General features: G+C 34.3%; 1 protein-coding gene across 2 annotated transcripts in view; it reads left to right on the top strand.

Annotated features, from left to right (window-relative positions):
• FBN1 (fibrillin 1) overlaps positions 1-19866 on the top strand; it is a 267909-nt gene that overhangs the window by 140709 nt on the left and 107334 nt on the right. For both annotated transcript variants that reach the window (XM_074294433.1, XM_074294434.1), the window contains exons 9-14: positions 1275-1433; positions 8906-9088; positions 9627-9767; positions 14194-14313; positions 16759-16884; positions 19658-19780. In XM_074294433.1, coding sequence (XP_074150534.1) covers positions 1275-1433; positions 8906-9088; positions 9627-9767; positions 14194-14313; positions 16759-16884; positions 19658-19780 — 852 coding nt within the window. The remainder of the gene's footprint in view (positions 1-1274; positions 1434-8905; positions 9089-9626; positions 9768-14193; positions 14314-16758; positions 16885-19657; positions 19781-19866) is intronic.

The following is a 19866-nucleotide window of genomic DNA, read 5'->3' as shown; positions in this document are numbered from 1 at the left end:
AAGATAGGGGAAAAATTATTCACTGTGTAATAGTCTACTTGATGAAAGAATTTACCCTGATCACTTAATAATATTTATGTTAATATAGTCACTTAGTAATATTTAAAATACTACTCAGTTTATGAAAATTGGATTTATCTTCAACTTGTCAGCAAATTACATTTTGCTTCAAATTAAATATTTGTGTAGACATCAGGTGGAAAGATGGAAATATATACACAGTGGATTATCAAGGTCAAGTTTATCACAGCAACATCTCATCTGAAACCCATAAAAACACATTTTTGCTTTGTCAAGTTCTATTTTCTGATAGTATCAATGAGTGCTACAGTGTATTATATGTTGTCATTATGGCCAAAGAGATAAAACCAAATAAAATAATATTTAGAAATGCATATCGTGGTGTGGCTTTGAAAAGATAACTTTGTTGCCAAGAAAACATTCTTCCAAGAAATAAAATTTCCTATAGGAATATTTGGAATCATGAATAGTTTGATGTGTAAATTTTAATCAATTCCTTTTAAAACCCTCTTAGTGGTAAGCTATTAAAAGAAAATTCAGTGAAAGAAAAATCAAAAACAGTATGAGAGATGAGCAAAATCACCACCCTTGATATGTATTCATATGTATTGATTTTATGTGACTTATTATGTCATTATAGTTAATTTTTCACAACTACTTAAAATATGTGTCTTTGTAATTGTTTTGACATGTTGAATGAGTCTAAATAACAATTAAACAGAACTTAGATGCTTAATGTTTATTGAATTAAATTATATACTCTCCCTGAAATCAAACTATTTAATTCTAATAACTTTGCACAAAGAGTTTAATCAAAATATAAGACCTATTTTTAAAGTAAACATAAGTCGTTTTGTAAAGTCCTTTTTTCTTTTTCTTTCCCCCTTAAGGCTAACATTCCACAAAGTAGTTTCGCAGTATTTGAATTGGTGCCGCATGTTTTACGATGGACTTACACCAATTACTTGGGTTTATATAACTATAACTTTGAATAGTGGCGATACTGCAGGGGTTCATTATTTATGCTAGTCCCAGCCCCCACTTGCCTCAGGACTTCCACTGGCAGAGCTGGAGGGGGAGGAGTTTGTTATTTGCGTGTGCTATTTGTGTGGAAGGAAGGCAGAGGTGGAGGACGTGCACATGCGAGCTTTTTTACCTCACTTGAGTAGACCTTGAGAATTGTGTCCTCTTGGAGGGCGTCCCTTCCTCATGTTTCACGTGAATGAAATCTGTGCCATTTTCTGCCCTCACAGATGTTCGCCAAGGATTCTGTTACGCGTCTCTGGCCAATGGACGCTGCAACAACCAGCTTCCCCAGCAGCTCTCCAAGGTGCAGTGCTGCTGCGAGGTGGGCCGCTGCTGGGCCCCGGGGCCCGCGACGGCCCCCGAGATGTGCCCCATCCGGGCCACAGGTAGGACTTCTTCCGGCTGCCCACTCCGAGTCCTTAAACATGCGAACAGAAAGGCTTAGCACGGCAAAGAAATGAAAAGAGCTGTCCTAAATTCTGCTGAAATACGAGGGACCTCCGCCCCAAAGAGAGTGAACCTGGCTGTTAATTACCCTTTTAAGTAATTAACTTGGTTACAGAATTTGGATAGCCTTCCCCAGCTGCCTCTCATTCTTATTGATTTTCTTTGGCTTTCCTTTCTCCTACAAATTTTCAAAAACTCTCCTCTTAGAAAACTTTGGGGTGATAAGTCACATCTTGTATGGAATGGGAGGTATCCTTTCTCTTATTCAACACCTACGAGGGCTTTTTAGTAGAGTCCAGTTTGGGTTTCTGAGGGAGATCAAGAATTGGAAGGAATTCATTGAAGGCCATTTTGAAAAGCAAGTAGATTTTTAAGGGTTATTTAAGGTACTTTAATGTTGATCTTAGGAATTATTAATGCGTATTCCATAGAGGAGGAACTGAAACCATTCCTCTGTTTTTTCTAATTATGGATACTCACCCTTGTGTTTATCTGATTCACTGGGAGAGGAAAAAAGGGATTAGCCTAGCTGTTTTATTGCCCCCAGGCCAGTTTTGGTTCATCATTGCTCTTCTGTCACTCAGCAGTATCTCTTTTTAAAGGTCCTGCCATCTTAGCCACATCCTTTTATTACCGTTATTATAGCCTTCCTTAATGACTTCACAGTCAGTTAACATTTTTGTCTTTAGCGACTTCATCATCCAAATTGATTCAGTTCCTAACATCATACACTCATCGCTCTTTCATTTAAATTTTCATCACTATCTGAATATCCTTCTGGTGGTCATTTCAGACTTCATCTCCATTCAGTTTTAGTCACTCACTATAACATACTCAGTTTTACTTTGAAATTATCTCAAAGATCTTGGATTTCCAACTTTCTGACTGTATTTCCTTTACCATTTTTTTTTTCTTTCAAAGGTATTGAATCTGGTCTTTGTAATAATTGTGAACTTTTTCTATTATTAAAATTTATCAATAGTTACCTCCCTAGCCACCCTGGATCCTATGGTCAACTTGAGAGTTACTTTTGCTCCTATCATGGAATCCTAATTCCCTTTAATTCTTTTAGTCTATCAACCTTACTAATCCTCAACAGTGAGCCACTACCGCTGTTTATTTTTTTTTTCTGTTCTTGCTCTTTTCTTTCAATGTTATAGTTTTCAGTTTCTCATTCTACTTCCTCACCCAATTTAATTGCAGTCTCCTTACTAGCACACTTCTGAGACAGTTTTTTTTTAAAATGATGCCCATAACTTCATAAACCAAAGGTCTTTTATACATTTTATTCAGAGTTTAAGAAATAAAACAAGCATTTCAATTACAGAAGCGAAAATGATGATTATACATGAAACTGTAAATCTGTTACATACAACTTAGTATTTCTTTTAAATAATAACAGAGGACTTTTTAAAGTATTCATCTGTCTGAAATAATTGGCTCTTTTTATCACCCTCTCTTTGACAGATGATTCTAAGTTGATATCTGTGACATTGTGTTCTGGTTTTCTTCTTACCTTTTTGTCCAATCAGTTTTGTTTCCTTCCACAGCTTCTCATTCTCTCATATCTTAAATATAGACATATTCCATATTCTGTCCTCAATTCTTCTCTAATTCCATTCTACTTTCACAATTTAAGCCAACATATTCCTGAATCTTTATCCTTAGCTCTGACTTCATTCTGATGTTCCATACTTGCATTTCCAAAGTCCTTTAAGTCATCCTCACTTGGAGGTTAGCTGGCCTCCTGAAATCAACATATTTTCAAAACTAAAATCAAGGTCTTCCTGTCTAAATCATCCTTTTATCTTGATACCTGAATTTAATGGTATCAATTATCATTTTTTTCTAATCTAGATTGGAAATGTCAGTCATCATGAAAACTTCCTTCTTTTTTCCCCACTCCATGGAATCCAATTCTTTTATTGCTAGGTCTACAATATCACTTACATTCACCCTCTCTTTTCTGGTTCTACTGTGCCTTCTAGGTCCTAGTATAGGACCTATTTATTACCTCTTGCCTAGATTATTAATTACCTTTCTTGGTCTCCATACTTCTCTATTTCTTCCTCCGTAAATTTGATTTGCAAGTTACTATCAGGTTAATTTTCCTTAAATACAGCTCTGATCACAATTTCCCTTTCTTGGGAATCTTTTAATAGAGAAACAGATCCTTGACTTGGCATTAAGGTCCTTCTTAATCTGGCATCAACCTATCATTCTAGACTTATAAATCAGTCAGTCACCCCAGTACTTAATAATTATTTGCTATGTGGTAGGCAATGGGCTGTGTCCTGGAGACACTAACAAAAAGAATGAAACAATCCTAACTCTAAAGAGCTTACTTTTTCTTTTGGTTTCTACTCCCTTTTTTCCATATACTTTTTATTCTGCCTAGCATTCTATCCCTCTCTAATTTCAAACTGTTGAAATCTAATTCATTCCTTAAGGTCTAGTTCAGAGGTCATCTCATTCAAGGAGTATGTTCTGATTACTGAAACTAGAAATGTTCTCTTCTGAATTTCTAAAGTTCTTTGTACCACTCTTAGAACATTTTTTGTCACTTCTACTAGTAACAGTATCTCAAGAATTGGAAGGGATTTCAGAGGTTGTTGTCTAACTCATATCTGAATAAGAATCCCCTCTACAACATTCCTATCAAGTTATCACCTAGTCTTTGAAGATTTATAGTATAGTTTACATATAGTATACTTATAGTGTATCTTCTGAGGCAGCCTATTTTTTTTTGATTGTTCAGATATGAGGAATAGATAGTTTCGGGTTCATTGAAATCCTGCTAAAACTCTAGAATCCTTCAGGATTTTAGATTTTTTGGATGTATTGATGAAAAAAAGATTTCAGTGGATCAGTATCTAGGAAAACTTTGAGAGGTAGATGGAATCTCTCCAGTGTTTATCTTGACAAAAATGGCATAAGTCTTCTTAAAATTGTCATAGTTTTTACATGAAAAAGATTTGTGGTATTGTTGCAAGACAAAAGTGTATCCCTGAATGGGAAAAGCAGAGATTCAGACTGACACAAAGTCTGCTAGAATAATTGATTAGAACTTGATAATGTGCCCCAAATATCTACTTTAACTCCGACAACTAGACAATAGAGGGAAATAATGAAAAAGCATGTTTATTTTTAAGTGCTTTTGTAGAAATGACATACATTTTTAAGAATGGGAGAATAGTATCAAGTAATAAAATTATCATCTCAGAAACTAGAGGGGAAAAGGATCACTGATAGGATAGAATGCTGCTTTATCATAGATTATATAGTTAGCAGAGTGTTATAATCAACTACAAACACAATCTTAGCAGTTTTGTGTTGTGAAGAGCATTTGACACTGAATTTGTTTCCTAATCATAATACCTTCCAGGGCAGGTAATACTATAGATTTAGAACTAACAAGACTTTTAAGTTTATTTGGTCCAACATCCCCATTCTACAAATGAGGAAACTTGGGACTTGGGAAAATTTAGGTGACTTTTCGAGATCACTTAGATAATAGGGGAAATAGAGAGATCTAGATCCTTTGTTCTTCAGATCCTACACTTTCCACTATGCCTCATTGAAAAAGAAGCTTTTGCAAACTTTAAGTTGCCATAAAAATGTGGGTTACTATTTTCTTAACCAGGCAACACAAAGTGCTACAGAATCCCCATGGGAAGAAATTCCAGATATAAAATAAAACTGTGGTAATGGGGTTTCATGCTACAGACCACCTGACCTGGATAATAAAACTGGCCTGGGAATGTTAAATAAGATTGGAAAAGCCACCAAATTAGGCCAGGTAGTAATAATGGGGACAATATAAGAACATCATAATTATCTACCCATAAATTGGAGGAATTCCCTATGGGGATGTAACAAGGAAGGTTTTTGGATGAGACAAATAACTACTTCTTAGAAGAAGTCAAATTAGAGTCCACAAGGAAAGGAAATAGCTTGGGTTTGTTTCAGAGTAGTGGACAGGAACTGGTGTAGGAAGTATCTGTGGGTGAACCACTATGTGGTAGTGATTATAGTGTGATTAAGTACAAAATCCTGGCAAGAGAGGAAAAACCAACAGAAATCCACCACATGGTTCCTCAGTTATAAGAGAGGGAACTATGACAAAATGTGGGCATTATTTAGTGGAAAAATGGAAAGGAATAGTTAAAAAAAACAACAACACCCAAAGTGAATATCCCACAGGGAGCCTGGAAACTATTTAAAAACACCTTTTGGAAGCCCAATAAAAACATGTGCCAGAGATTCAAAAGGCCAGGTGCTCCAAGGAAAAGCCTGCATAACTAATTTGTAGACTGCTTGATTTAATAGAAGAGGTATACTTGTGGGGTAAGTCAGGTGTAAACAAGAAATTAGATAAGCCAAAAAAAGACCTGCAAGGGACTATAGAATTCATAATGAAATGCTCTTTAAAGTCCTCAAAGGCAGGGTATAAGCTGGAGAATTAATGAGATTGCTTTATCATCAGGATGCAAAAGATTTACTTAGAAATGTCAGTTAACAAACTCTGCATCCTTTGTTTCAGTCTTAATGGAAGATGTTAGGAAGCTATCCACTCCCACATTGCGTTTTGAAGTCACTAGTTTTGACTAATTTGGATGCATAACAGTAACCTACATGAGATATGATACAGTGGAGGGGGTGTTGGATTTGAAGTTAAAAGAGTTGGATTCAAGTCCACACTCTGCCATTAACTGGCTCAGGCTCAGAAAGTTATTTGAATTCTCTTGGTCTCAATTTCTTCATCTATAAAATGAAGGACATTGGAATTCTTAAGATACCTTCTAGTTTTGTTGATAGTATAATGATTTTATGATCATAAAGCTTCAATATATACTAGAATTAGTAATTTGTAAACTAGATAATCACAAGCATTAGTTATCGTTGTCAGAGTTTTGTGGAAACTAAAAGGTAAAAATATGAAACTGTGGGCCAAAATATGGAACCTCATCATAATTAGGCTCTATTGCAGAGTATTGGCTGATAGGGTTACTAGACTTAAGAAGGGGATGATATTTGACTTTGGAAACATCAGTCATAGATTTGGAAAATATCTCAGCAAACATCTAATGCAGCATCTCAGTCCCTTATACTTCTGTGTCATCTACTAGGCTAGAACAATGGTTCTCAAACTTTTGTTCTCAATATTTTCATTCTATTAAAATTATTGGGGATCTGTTCAAAGAGTTTTTGTTTATGGGGTTATATTTATAGATAGTTACCATATTAGAAATAAAAACTAATTTTGAATTTGTAGATCTTTTGATAGGGTTTCAGAGACTCCCTCCAGGATTCTCTGAACCCACACTTTTTGAGAACCATTGATCTATAACAAGGGTCAGAAAACTACAGCAAGGACTAAATGGGTGATCTAAGAATAATTTTAACATTTTGAAATACTTTAAAACTTTATCTTAAAATGTAAAATCCATTATTAGCTCTCTGGCCAGCTCAGTTCTGGACAAGAGTATTGGACTAATTTTTCTTATTCCCCAACTGATCCTTTGATGTCTTTTGTATAGACATCTTCCAATGAAGAAACTCTTCACAATAAGATAGACATCTATTCTTAGAGCATTGAAAGGTTAACTGATATACTCAGGTTCACAAAGTCAGTGTATATCAAAGGAAAGACTTAAACTCACCTTTCTGTCCACCATGGTTTGCCTCCTCTAATTCAATTGGAAGCAAATAAGATGAAATTCAGTAATAAATTAGGACCGGAACATTGTGGTTGAAATGATAAATTAGAAATTGGTTAGTGGTATAAAGAGAGTACTTATCTTGCTTTTTGACTTTGTGTTTTCCTTGATATTTCTAAATATTCTTAAAATATATTTTGATCAGGGTGTATATTGATAATGGTCTTTATATTTTAGGGTGTGATTATGGAAATAATCTATTTCTATTTTCAGTCTTAAAATTTGCTTTTAGTTGTCAATTATAATTCTAAGAATACCAAATTACATAACCTTACCCAGGCACAATAATTTCAGTTTAATAAGATGTATTATTTTAATACAATAGCTCTTTGATATGATTACCCTCACTTTACCTTCAGTACCTTAGAATTTCTATATTTCTACCCATTCCCTCTCCCTTTCTACTTTGAAAAATTATTCTCCTTTCCATCTTTTAACTATGATTCCATTCTCTTCCGCCCTCTTTCAGGTCCTTGGTCCATTAGTTGTTTTATTTCTTCCTTGTATCTTCTTCTTCTAATCTGTTTCCTCTTCTACTAATATGTTCTCTTTATCCCTCTTAAAACAAACCTTTTCTTCATTTTTTTCCATTTGGGAGCAGCTTTTATTTATTTTCTCAGGAAATATCTAGAAGGTAAAATTTGCAATTTCTATGTTTACTACCTTATTTCTTACTCATTCTTGAACTCCCTAGCTTCAGAACCTTCTGGATTCACTTATGATCCCAGAATGACCAAATATACTAGGCTTGACAATAGTCTTTCTCATATTTAGCCATTTTCTTCCACTGTAGCTGCCATTGCCATAGTTCAGGTCCTCATTATTTATTGTCAAGGCTGGTAATAATCTTCTAAAGGATGAGACTATTTCCCAGATTACTTTCCTTCACTATAACCTAAAACGTCTCAAGAAATTAATTTTCCTAACAGAGCCTTTACTATGTCCCTTGTGATAAGAGAGTTTCTTGCCTACAAATTGTCTTTAGCTTGTCATTCAAACTCTCCCTGCCCCCCCCCAACTTTTCTCTTTCTGGCTTTATCTCATGTTATTTCCCTTTATGCATCTTGTGGTTCAGCAAAGCTTGGCTATTTAGTGCTCTCTGAGCACAATTGTAATCCATACTATCTTTTATGGCATTCCCTTTACCTAGATTTCTTCCCCTCACTGCCTTTTCTTTAAGGTCCAGCTCAAATGTGACCTTGAAAGTAAAGCTCTTCCTGATTTGATTCCCTTCCAAATTGGAAATGATAGTTGTCTCTATTGCACTCTTATAATGTCTACTTTATAGGATAGTTCTGTATGTGCGTGTGCCTTATTTTCTGTGCAAAACATTAAACTTCCCCAAAACAATAACTTCTGCCCTACTCTGGCTTTTATTCCTTTTGTGACTAGCACTCCTTTGTATAACATAAACATGAAACAAATTTTTCTTTTAATGAAATTGAAAGATTGCTTTTTAAAAATCACTATCAGGGGCATGACACAGTGGATAGAGCACCAGCCCTAAGGTCAGGAGCACCTGGATTCAAATCTGACCTCAGATAATTAACACTTCCTAGTTGTGTGATTCTGAGTGATCTTGTGTGATCACTTAATCTCAGTTGCCTAAAAAATAAAACAAAATAAAAATCTGCAAACAAGTAACATTTTTCTCACAGCTTAAGTTTAACCTTGATATTTTTTCCTCCCAGAGGAATTCCACAGGCTTTGTACCTTACCTGGGATAGTTCCTGGAAGACCTGATATTCCTTTGCCTCCTGGTGTCTTCCCTCCAAGTGGTCCAGTTCCTCCTGGTGTCCCTGTGCCTCCTGGCATCTATCCACCAATCCCAAGGCCACAACTCCCAGAGCCTTATCCATCTCGGGAACCGTCACGTAAGAATTGAATTGGCACTTGCTTTTTTTTTTTTTTCCATGTTATACTGGGTTTTTAATACCTATTTTTTCTATTTAATTTTTGTTTATATTTAAATTTAACAAGTGAACTTAAAATCATCTGGACAACTTGTCCATTAAAGAGTATTAAGATATTTATAGGATGCACATTATACAGAGCACATTAGAAGTATAAAATCAATCTTTGCAACAGGTTATACCATGCACACTTGATTTGGTTAACACCATCTACTTGCTGATTATCTGCTATTACCAGATAGTGTACCAGCCAAAGAGGGGAGTGACACACTTCAACACCTGTGTGTTCCTGACAGGGCAGAAATCACTTTGGAAGTCCAAAATCACTTCCACTTAGTCATTTGTATTCCCAACGTGTCTGCTTTACTAATATACAGAAAAGAGTATCTTTTTTGATATAACTACTTTTATGTGATTAGTGTATATACACTATAATGTTAATGTTCATGATTTATATCATTTTACCAAACATTAACCTCCATTAAAATTATTTTTGTAGGAGTGTTGCCAGTCAATATCACAGATTACTGCCAGCTGTATCGGGGTCTCTGCCTCAATGGGCACTGTATTCCCACTCCTGGGAGCTACCGCTGTGAATGCAACAAAGGATTCCAGCTTGACATTCGTGGAGAGTGCATTGGTATGTGATGTAGAACTATTTCCATAAGTGGTATAGGAATAGTGAGCTCAACTTTCTGTCTACCATTGGTTTTTTCCCAGGGAGATAGTAATCAGCCCAGAACAGAACTACGTCTTCCTGCTTTTGAGTCTACTTGGTTTAGTTAACAGTGTCAAATTTAAATAGAAATGGTGGTCATCAATCCATAAATAAGGATTCCTGTGGATTGCATTTTGATTTAACTTTAAAATTTTGTATTATCAATGTTTTATAGTATTTTATTTATTTTATTACTGTTTCCCAATTACATTTTAATTGATTTAGGCCACACTCAAGAGTTTATAGAGCTAATCCAATCTGTAAGCCACCTATTTGACATCTCTGCTGGGTAAAATAGCCAGATTTGTTGATATGGTGGGGATGAGAGGTATAGGTGGGATCTAATTTGGTAATATTTTCAGTTTAATGACAGTCTCAGGTCCCTGCCACAACAGTTCCTCTAATTTTAAAGCATTGAGTATTCTAAAAAGTGTACCAATCACAGTGATAAAGGCAAAGAGGAATAAAAATGTCAGATGTCCCCAATGGAGTATATTCAGAGTTGTCCTGCAGAATGAATTGTTCAGAGTTGGAATTGCCCCAGATGTTCATCCAGAACATCTGGTCTCCCTTTTTATTTTTTTTTTATCAGATTACAATAGACATTTTAGGAATCTCTGTTACACTTTCTTCTTTCTTTTCAAAAAACGTTTTTTTAATGGAGACATTTTTTTTTTAGTGCTTATCTTTTTTACCTCTAACTAGCCTATTTACTTATTTTAATATGTTTTCAGCCGGTTTTTTCTCTCATCATTCTTTTGCCTGAATTACCTTTTATTACCTTTCCCTCCAACTGCTAGGGTCCCTTTTAGTAGCAGGCCTCTAAGCATCCTTAGTACTGAGCCATTATATTTGAAAAAGATATAAAAAAATATTTTGTTGAATAGAATTCAAATAAATTCACTTAAAGAAGCATTTATTATGCACGTTTAAGCATTTATTAACCTCTGAGAGACAGTGTGATAAAGTAAATGAAAAGCTGGCCTCAAGAGTAAGATTCACCAGGGTGTGAACCCTCTCTGACACACCTTAGCTGTGTAACACTAAAAAAGTTACTTCTCCTTTCAGTGTTCTGATTAGTGGCAGGGCAAGGAACAGAACAAGATTTCCTGATTTTCTAGACTAGGCAAATGTGTTATTCCTTCCTTGGTACGTAAGGGAGCACTGAGACCTTATTTGATTCAGGAGACTTGTGCTCATTTATGGGCCATAAGTTTACAGCTGCCTTCATAGGGCTGTGACTGTGATAGATGAACTTGGCTTAAGTAAACAAGACTCACTGTGACTCTAAGATATAGCTTTCAGGCTCTTCTTACTATTGTATACCTGAAAGACATACTCTTGTTTGAAACAAGATTGATGTAAGGGAAAACTTTCTATCAAGGAAACTGGTGCAGTGGCTAAAGCCTAAAATGGAGAATCAGAAAGATCTAAATTAAAATATGGTCTCAGACACTTACCATCTGTGTGACCTTGGGCAATATAGGATAATAACTCTTAAGGTTGTTTTAAGCATTAAATGAAATATTATACATATGTAAAGTACTTTGTAAATATTAAAACATTAAATAAATGCAGCTATTAATAACAATTATAGCTCTCCAAAGGAAAACTAGCTCAGAAGATAGTAACTTTTACTAGAAATTTTCAAGCAAAAGTTGGATGACCACTTGTCTGGTGTTTTATGAAAAGGAATTTTCTTTTGGTTGGGAGGAGGCTATCGATTAGACCAGCTGGATGCTGAGGCCATGAAATTTTGTGATTCTCTAACCACTTGTTCAGTGTAGAATTCAATTTTTTGTCAGAATAAAGGTCTAGGTTTATTCATGATTCCAATTTAAAACACTTTACATGTTTTGTTTCTGTCCTTTTACCTGTTTTCCAAATCTTGATAATCTTTGATAGATAGTGTTTATAAAGAAAATCTCTCTGGTTTAGTGATTAAAACTGAAGCAAAAACTCTTTTAATTGTTATCTATTTAATAGAGCTGGTAACACAAAGGTGAATGACATTAATAGAATCAATTTTATTACTGATTAGAAGTAAAATTACAAGAAGCATCCACTAATGATGATGATGATGATGATGATAAGAATACCTAACATATAGCTGTAAAGTTTGCAAAGTGCTTTACAGATAACATTTCATTTAGATAACTCTATGAAGTAGGCGCTGTTATATTCCTGCTTTACAAAAGAGGAAACAGAGGCTGATGGGCTAAATGACTTACCTATTAAGTATCACAAGCAAATGTTGAATTTGGGTCTTTCTGACTTAAAAGTGAGTGTTGTGAGTTTTAAAAATTTTTTTTCATTCATTCATTCATTTTTTTTAATGATCTGCTTAGATGCCTAAACATCTTTCTTATTCCGGGCAATTTTATCTACTATATTTTTGTATCAATGATTTAGACAGGAAAAAAGAAAAAAACTTTTTTATTTTTGGTTCTGCTCAGTTTTTGGGTGATATGTCCATCCTCTTTAGCCCCCCCAAGCATTGGACAAGAAGCAAGATGAACCTGAGCTCTAATTTTGATTCAGTCAGTAACTATTAATGGGAACTTCAGGCAAATTTCTTAACTTATTTAGGGTTCAATTTAATCATTTGTGAAATGAGAGAATGTAGATGTTGGGGACTAATAACAATAAAAATAACGTTTATGTAGTGCTTTGAGATTTGCAAAGAGCTTATTTAGTTTAACTCTAACATACTAGTATAAGGATAAATTCTGGGAGAATATAAGGTTAGTGGGTTACTGAAATTTGTGGCAGGTGTTTATTGGGGGTATAAACTATATTATAGATAAATTCTTCCCTTTAAAAATTACCTCTATAGTCTTGCTAATGTTGTTTATAGAACTCAAGGTGGGAAATCCCAAGGTAGCTATATTTCCATTTCCTAGACTCAGAAAGGATAACTAGTGTTCTAACTTCTTTAGTATTTAAAGAATGTCAGAAATAGTCAGATTTAACTTATGCAGGTCAGCATCTAATCTACATCCAACACATCCAACTGTTTGCCCTCATGATTATGCTATCTCTTCAAAGATATTCTCTGAAAAAATTATGGGAAGAGAGAATGCCCTCTTTTATCTGCAAAAGTAAATTTGTTCACTTGAGTAGGGTGCTAGTTGTGTGCAAAATGAGAGAGAAAAAGTCATTCTTAAAACATTAGATGTTTTATAATCTTTTATTTTTTAAAAAATGTTGTCTTTTGCATCATTAGTAAAGTCTTGTTCTGATGCTTTATGTCAGGTAAAGTTAACAAACATTTCTTAGGCCCTTAGTATATACCAGACACTATGCTAAGTTCTAGGGATAAAAATACAAGCAATGGAATAGTAATCACTCATAATTATCCCCATTATCTCAAAGCCTCTCTTAGAAGATAATCTTTACCAGGGCCTGACAACCTAGAAGGACTTCAATTATAGATTCAATGATGGGCTAACAGTCTGTAATGGCTTTGTAAGATTTTCAAATCTCATAAGATTGTCCCCAAGGAATTAAAATGTTGAGCCATAGAGACTCCCGAAGACCTCCTACTTTTTGCAGTCATTTCTCCATTGCCTCTAGAATTACCACAGTAAATGAAAGTGAGAGGTCTTATTGTGGAGTGGATAGAGATTTGATATTATTGTCAACAAGAGCTGTGTTCAAGGCCTTTCAAAGGCACATACTGGCTTTATGTTTCCAGACAGCTTTCTTATCCTCTACAAGATCATAAGTTAAAAAGAAGTTGCAAATATGCATTGATTAGAGGGGAAAAGGGATATGTCCAATCCCTATCCCTAACAATGTCTGGTACTTATTAGGGGCTTAACAAATACTTATTCACTGACTGATTATTTAAAAAAAAAGTTGTAATCTATATTGCTCAAGGGAATTCCATGCCAATCAAATAACAGATTGTTGAAGTTTTGAAGTAAGACATTTTATACATGGACGGAAAAAAAAAAACTATTAAAATTCTTGCTCCCAGATGTAGCACTCCACACACCTGTAATGCCTACTCCTGAGGAGGCTGAGGCTGGTGGGTTGCTTGAGTTTTATTTTTAATCTGCAGTAGGGCTAAAGCTGTGTGGCTATCCACATTGTCATGAGCTCAAAATGGAGGGCCATTGGGCTACTTAAGGAAGAGCAAACTAGTCCAAGGTGGGAAAATGGAGCAAAGTATCCCAATCAATATTGGAATCAAGCCTGGGAGTGGTTGCTATATTTTTATCCTTGGCAAGCAAGATAGGTATATCCAAACTAAAAAAAAAGGAACAAAACAAAATAAGAATTCTTGTAGCTACATTCTTATTGTTTAGTTTCCTACTAATAATTTACTGTTTATATTTTACAGATGTTGATGAGTGTGAGAAAAATCCTTGTGTAGGTGGAGAGTGTGTCAATACTCAAGGATCCTACATTTGTCAGTGTCGAGTTGGGTATCAGAGCACATTGACAAGGACAGAATGTCGAGGTAAAATATAGTGTTTCTTTCATAGCTAGAAGTTAAGATTTAGCATGGCATGAAAATATTTTTCTTCTTAACAAATTTAAATTGTTTTCCAACTCCCCCCCACACACACCTTTTAGCTTTAATATATTTGATGTAAATTTCTCTTTCTAAGGAAAATCTAATATTCTTTACTACTGATTCTAAACTATTATTGCCTATAATCAATTTCTGAGCTAGAGTTAACTATGGAATAAGCCAATTAGACCTTCCTAAATTAGGAAATTCAGTAAAGATATAGATTTTTACTGAGCTATCATTTAAAAATACCTTAAAGCAGAAGATTTGAAAGAACCACCCTTGACTGAAAATTTAATAGGACAATAATTTCAGGTTTTTAATAGTTTTTACTTCAATCACTACAATACTGTATACTGCAATACCATATTTGTTGATCTCCTTGGCTCCAGTCTTTTCCTATGCTGTTTCAACCTAAACTTTGCTGTCAGATCAGTCTTACTAAAGCACAGCTTTTGTCTCATCACTTCCCTTATTTAGAAATCTTCCAGATCTCCCTCTTTTCTTCTGAATTAAGTCCAAATTCCTTGGTCTGGCATTCAAGGTCCTCCCTAATCTGACCCCAAAATACCTTAATTTCACTGGTTCCTTACAAGTATTGTTATATATTCCACCTCAAATAGACTTCTCTTTGTTTTCCACACACAATGGTCTATCTGCCTGAAATTCTCTTTCTGCTCTAATTTTTGACTAGCAAAATTCTGTTTATCCTTGAAGTGTGCTAAGAGTGATATGATGATGAGTAAAACAATCCCTGTCAATGAGAAATTGTCTCATATAAAACATGAGGCAGGCACCAAGCAAACTGAAAATTTCAGACAGGATTTTAACTATGTATAAAAGTTCATAGGAAAAAGAGATCACATTAGTTTAAGTGGAATAAGACAAGTTATATGGAGGTAGTGAAGTTGGGTCTTGACAGTTGAAAGAAGTTCATCTGGTAGTGATGTAAAGGGTGACTCCAGAACGTAACATAAATAAAGACATGAGATGGAATGGTACAAGACTACTTGGGGAAGTATAAGTAGACCAGTTTGAGTAGAGCTCAATTTCTAGTTAAGAAATTTGGTCTTTGTATATCAGTAGGTAGTAGTGAGCCATTTTGAGCAGGTGATAAACATCAAGAAGATTATGCTGTTATCTTTAGAAGGATAATTGAGTGGTATTTGGAGAAGACAACTAAAGACTGGGAGATAGATATCTCTTAGGAAATTGATAATCTTTAATCCTAAAAATAAAAACTGAATTGATAACTAGAAATAGAAAGAGGTTGAGAAGATACATAATTTTTATAGGGCTTTTTTTGGTATATTTATCTTTATCTTGACTGCTTCAAATATGATATATATGCAAAAATAATATACAATGTAACACTTATACATATCTATACATGTACATACATAGCGATACATATTTGTGTATATGCAAACACAAATACATATGCATATATTTTTATATGGCCACATTTAAATATTTGAAGTGCACATATATAAACACACACAGATTATCTTTCCCACCTCCCTCCTATACCATCCCCTGTTCCACATCTTTTAGGAGAACTTTATTCTGTAGCAGATGGGCCTTGGAAAAGATTATATTACCAATTGACAACCATTGTCAAGTACTCATGTGCTTTCATAGTTTCTTGAATTCTAATCTGAAAAGCTGAGGAAATGTGAATGTATCAGGTCTGTCATGCTACCTTCATTTAGTTGATCAGGAACTTTTGAAACAAAATAAGAATTTACTGTAATCAAATTGTGGGCACTTGAAGTGATTCTACCCCCAGCCACTACAGTTTAACTTGCTATAACAAAAGACAAAAAGGAGAAAAATGCTGCGTTGGCATGAGTACTTCACAAAGTGATGAGGAAAAACAACAACACAAAACAACCTAATATGAAAGCAATACAACTGTGTGCAGAGAGTTTTTCAAATTGTGATTTATTTTCAAACAGTATAATTCATTTGCATTAAATGAGGAATAAAAGTTAGCATGATCATTTTCATTATAACTTGTTTTATTGTGATTGATATGTCCAATTATAGGACTTCTTTTAAGAATATGACAGTTACTAACCAAAATCCAGAATCCTAATAATGTACATAGACCTCTAAAGAAACTAATTTTGAAAAATAATTGATTTTTAAATCCAATTTGTTTACGTGAATCAAAAGGAAACAAGTAATTTTTTGTTTTAAAAATTCCATTAAATTTTAAATTATCTGTGATCCATTGTACCACTCAAGTACATATAGGAAAGGAAGGAATTAACTCTTGAGATGAGATCAGAAAATAAGGTGAGGATAGTTGGAGAAAAAATGAAAATAGACCTTTTTTAAAAAAAATAATCCATTTCCATTTTGTTATTTTTTTCCTTTTGCTTTTAGATATTGATGAATGTTTACAGAATGGCCGGATATGCAATAATGGACGTTGTATAAACACGGACGGCAGTTTCCATTGTGTATGTAATGCTGGTTTCCATGTGGCAAGTGATGGGAAAAATTGTGAAGGTAGAAATTTTTTGATATTATTCCCTTTCTTTTGTATTAAAATTTCTACTTCAAGATCTTTGTCAGTTTAATGAAACCAAATAGAATATTTTATCAAAAACCAAAATGCTAAAAAGCCTTTTTATTTATCTTAATCTGGGAGACAGTCTCATTTTATACAGTGGAATGTATTCTTTAAGAATTGTATATAATTGGGGCAGCTAGGTGGTGCAGTGGTTAGAGTACCACTGAAGTTAGGAGGACTTGAGTTCAGATCTGGTCTCAGATACTTAACATTTCCTAGCTGTGTTACCCTGGGCAAGTCACTTAACCCCAATTGCCTCAGGAGAAAAAAAATATATATATAATTTAGATTTATATAACAAATAATTTAAATGCACCGAGGAGCTCTATAAGGAATCCTTTTTTCATTCAAATAAATATTTCTCAGTTTATCTTTTTATACATTGAGAAATTTTAAAATTGCATTTTTAAGTGCCTTTTACTTTTAACTGTATGTAGTTTGGTTATTTATGATTTGAGCCCTCTGTCTAGAAGTAAAAACAGAGGTAGCAAAAGAATTTTAACTTAAATTTAAATGACTAAAGTTCAATTCCCAGCTCTAGTGTTAACTAGTTATGTGGCTGAGCAATTTATTTAACCTTTCAGAGCCTCAGTTTCCTCATCTGAAAAATAGGAATAGTTATAATAATATTTGCACTATATACCTCTTAGGGTAGTTCTGAAGAAAGTGTTTTGTAATTTGTGAAGCAGTATATAAATGGGACCTTTTAATAATTACCACCTCATAATTAACAAATTTTTATTTGTTTCATGGGCAGTTATAAATTTTGAGTTACACATTTCACATTTTATAGTTCAGAGGGGTCGGGCATATATCCTTTGGGCTACACATATCCCATAACACTCCAGGGTGTAGCTTGAATCAGATTATAATATAATTGAAAAATATTTGGTGAAATTTACAAAAATACAATAAAACATAGGTAATAATACATTTGAAAACTAACTCATTGTGCAGCTTGAAGAGATTCTAATGTATGGTTTAGTGGCCCCTGTTTCTATTTGATTTTGACACCATTGGTCTACTGAACCAGTGCTTTTATTGTAAATTTTGCCTCTTTCTTCGAATTATCCTGACTAGCTATTATATTTTTCCACTTTTTGCCTGACCAGAAAAAGTGAACACAATTGATGAGTTTCTACTTCATAGGACTTTAGCAAAAAATGAAGAATGTTCTTTATCATGTTTCCCAAGGTCTTTGGGAAAGATCCCAAGAATCTATTCATACATTAAAAGAATTTCAAGACTGTTCTTAGAAACATTTTTGGCAGAATATTATCTCAGTGATTCAGCTCAGAGACTTAATGCCAAAATTCCCAGTTGGGATAGATTCATGGTTTTTTTCTTTTTTAAAAACCATAAATTATTTTTGTCTGATTTAGGCTGTAAGTGAAAAGAAAACACACATGTCTAGAGTGCAAATGCCATCCAAGACAGCTGCAATATTAAATGAAATACATTTATACATTTAAAGACATGTCACAATGATCTGGGGATCTTAGGGGTTAGCTGGCACTCGTTTTAATTATTGGTCCAGAGGCAGGCATTTTGGAAATCCATTCTTTCCTACTTCTTTTTGGTATTACCTCAAACTACAAGCTGCTTTTTGATTTACCGGCATTTCAGAACCAAGATTAAGTCTGGATATATTTGGAATTCCATTAGTTTTAGTTCTAATTATTCCTTCTTTTTTTCACTCAGTTTCATGCATTAGCAGTAATACGAACGTGTGAAATCAGAGTACATTCTAGTCTGGAAAAAATACTTTTTAGTTTTCATCAAGCAATATTCCCAAAATGTGTGTTATTGTCTTTTTTGGTCAACATTTTTCATTTTGTATTACACAAATCAGTTTAGCCTGATGGTGTTTGGGCACACACTGAGCATGAGATGTGTTTCATTTAAATTAATGCTAGTTTACTACAGTAAAGAAGAGTGTTGTTATTCTTAGTGGATTTTTTTACATACCCACTCCTCTGGTCATATGAAATATGTTTATATTGTATGCACATTGTGTGTGTACATCTAGATAGACACACACACACACACACACACACACATATATATATATATATGCATATATATATAGACAAAAGTAAGCCACAATATTTCTTATATCATAACCTTTCACTCTATATATACTCAGGAGAATTGGTCTCTCTACTCATTTTTGCCTGATTAGACTTCCTTGCCTCAAGTCTCCCTTTACTTTGGTCTGTCTTACACACTTATTGAAGTGGCATTCCTTTGAGTAAGACCAAGCTTTGTCACTCCTTAGTCAGCTGCAGTGATTCTTTAAAGTCCTCATCTTCTGGCCCCAACCTGTCTTTCAAGGCTCATTGGGCATTGCTTCTCTTCTCACACTTTGCAGTCCAGCCAAACTGTTGTTCTCTCTGTTCCTCATCTCCCATCTCCATATTTTTGTAATGGCTCTCATTCCTCATATTATCTACCTCACAGAATTTCTCTCTAAGCTGCAATTCAAACACCATTTTCTTCGTGAAGTCTATTTTTGCTTGCCCAACCATTAGTGCATCCCTCCTGAGTTACCTTGCATTTAACAATTTCTTATTTATCCTGTAGTTTTATGTGTACATATTGTTCTTCCTATTAGAGTTTAAGCTTTTTGCGAATGAGATGGTTTTATTCTTTGTACTTGTATCATATCCCTAGTGCCTAGCATTGTTCACATTTGCCTTTTCTCCCTAGATATGGATGAATGCAGCATAAGAAACATGTGCCTCAATGGAATGTGCATCAATGAAGATGGCAGTTTTAAGTGCATTTGTAAACCTGGCTTCCAGTTGGCATCAGATGGCCGTTACTGCAAAGGTTTGTGTTGCACAATTTAGACTGTACACATTTTAACAAATTTTTTCTTTATCTTTTCAAGGAAATATATTATTTAGAGGAGTGAT

This window comes from Sminthopsis crassicaudata, chromosome 2, assembly GCF_048593235.1.
Source record: "Sminthopsis crassicaudata isolate SCR6 chromosome 2, ASM4859323v1, whole genome shotgun sequence".
NCBI classification, from domain to species: Eukaryota; Metazoa; Chordata; class Mammalia; order Dasyuromorphia; family Dasyuridae; genus Sminthopsis; species Sminthopsis crassicaudata.
Note: the sequence above shows the minus strand (reverse complement) of the source record. Positions and strands in the feature narration are given on the sequence as shown.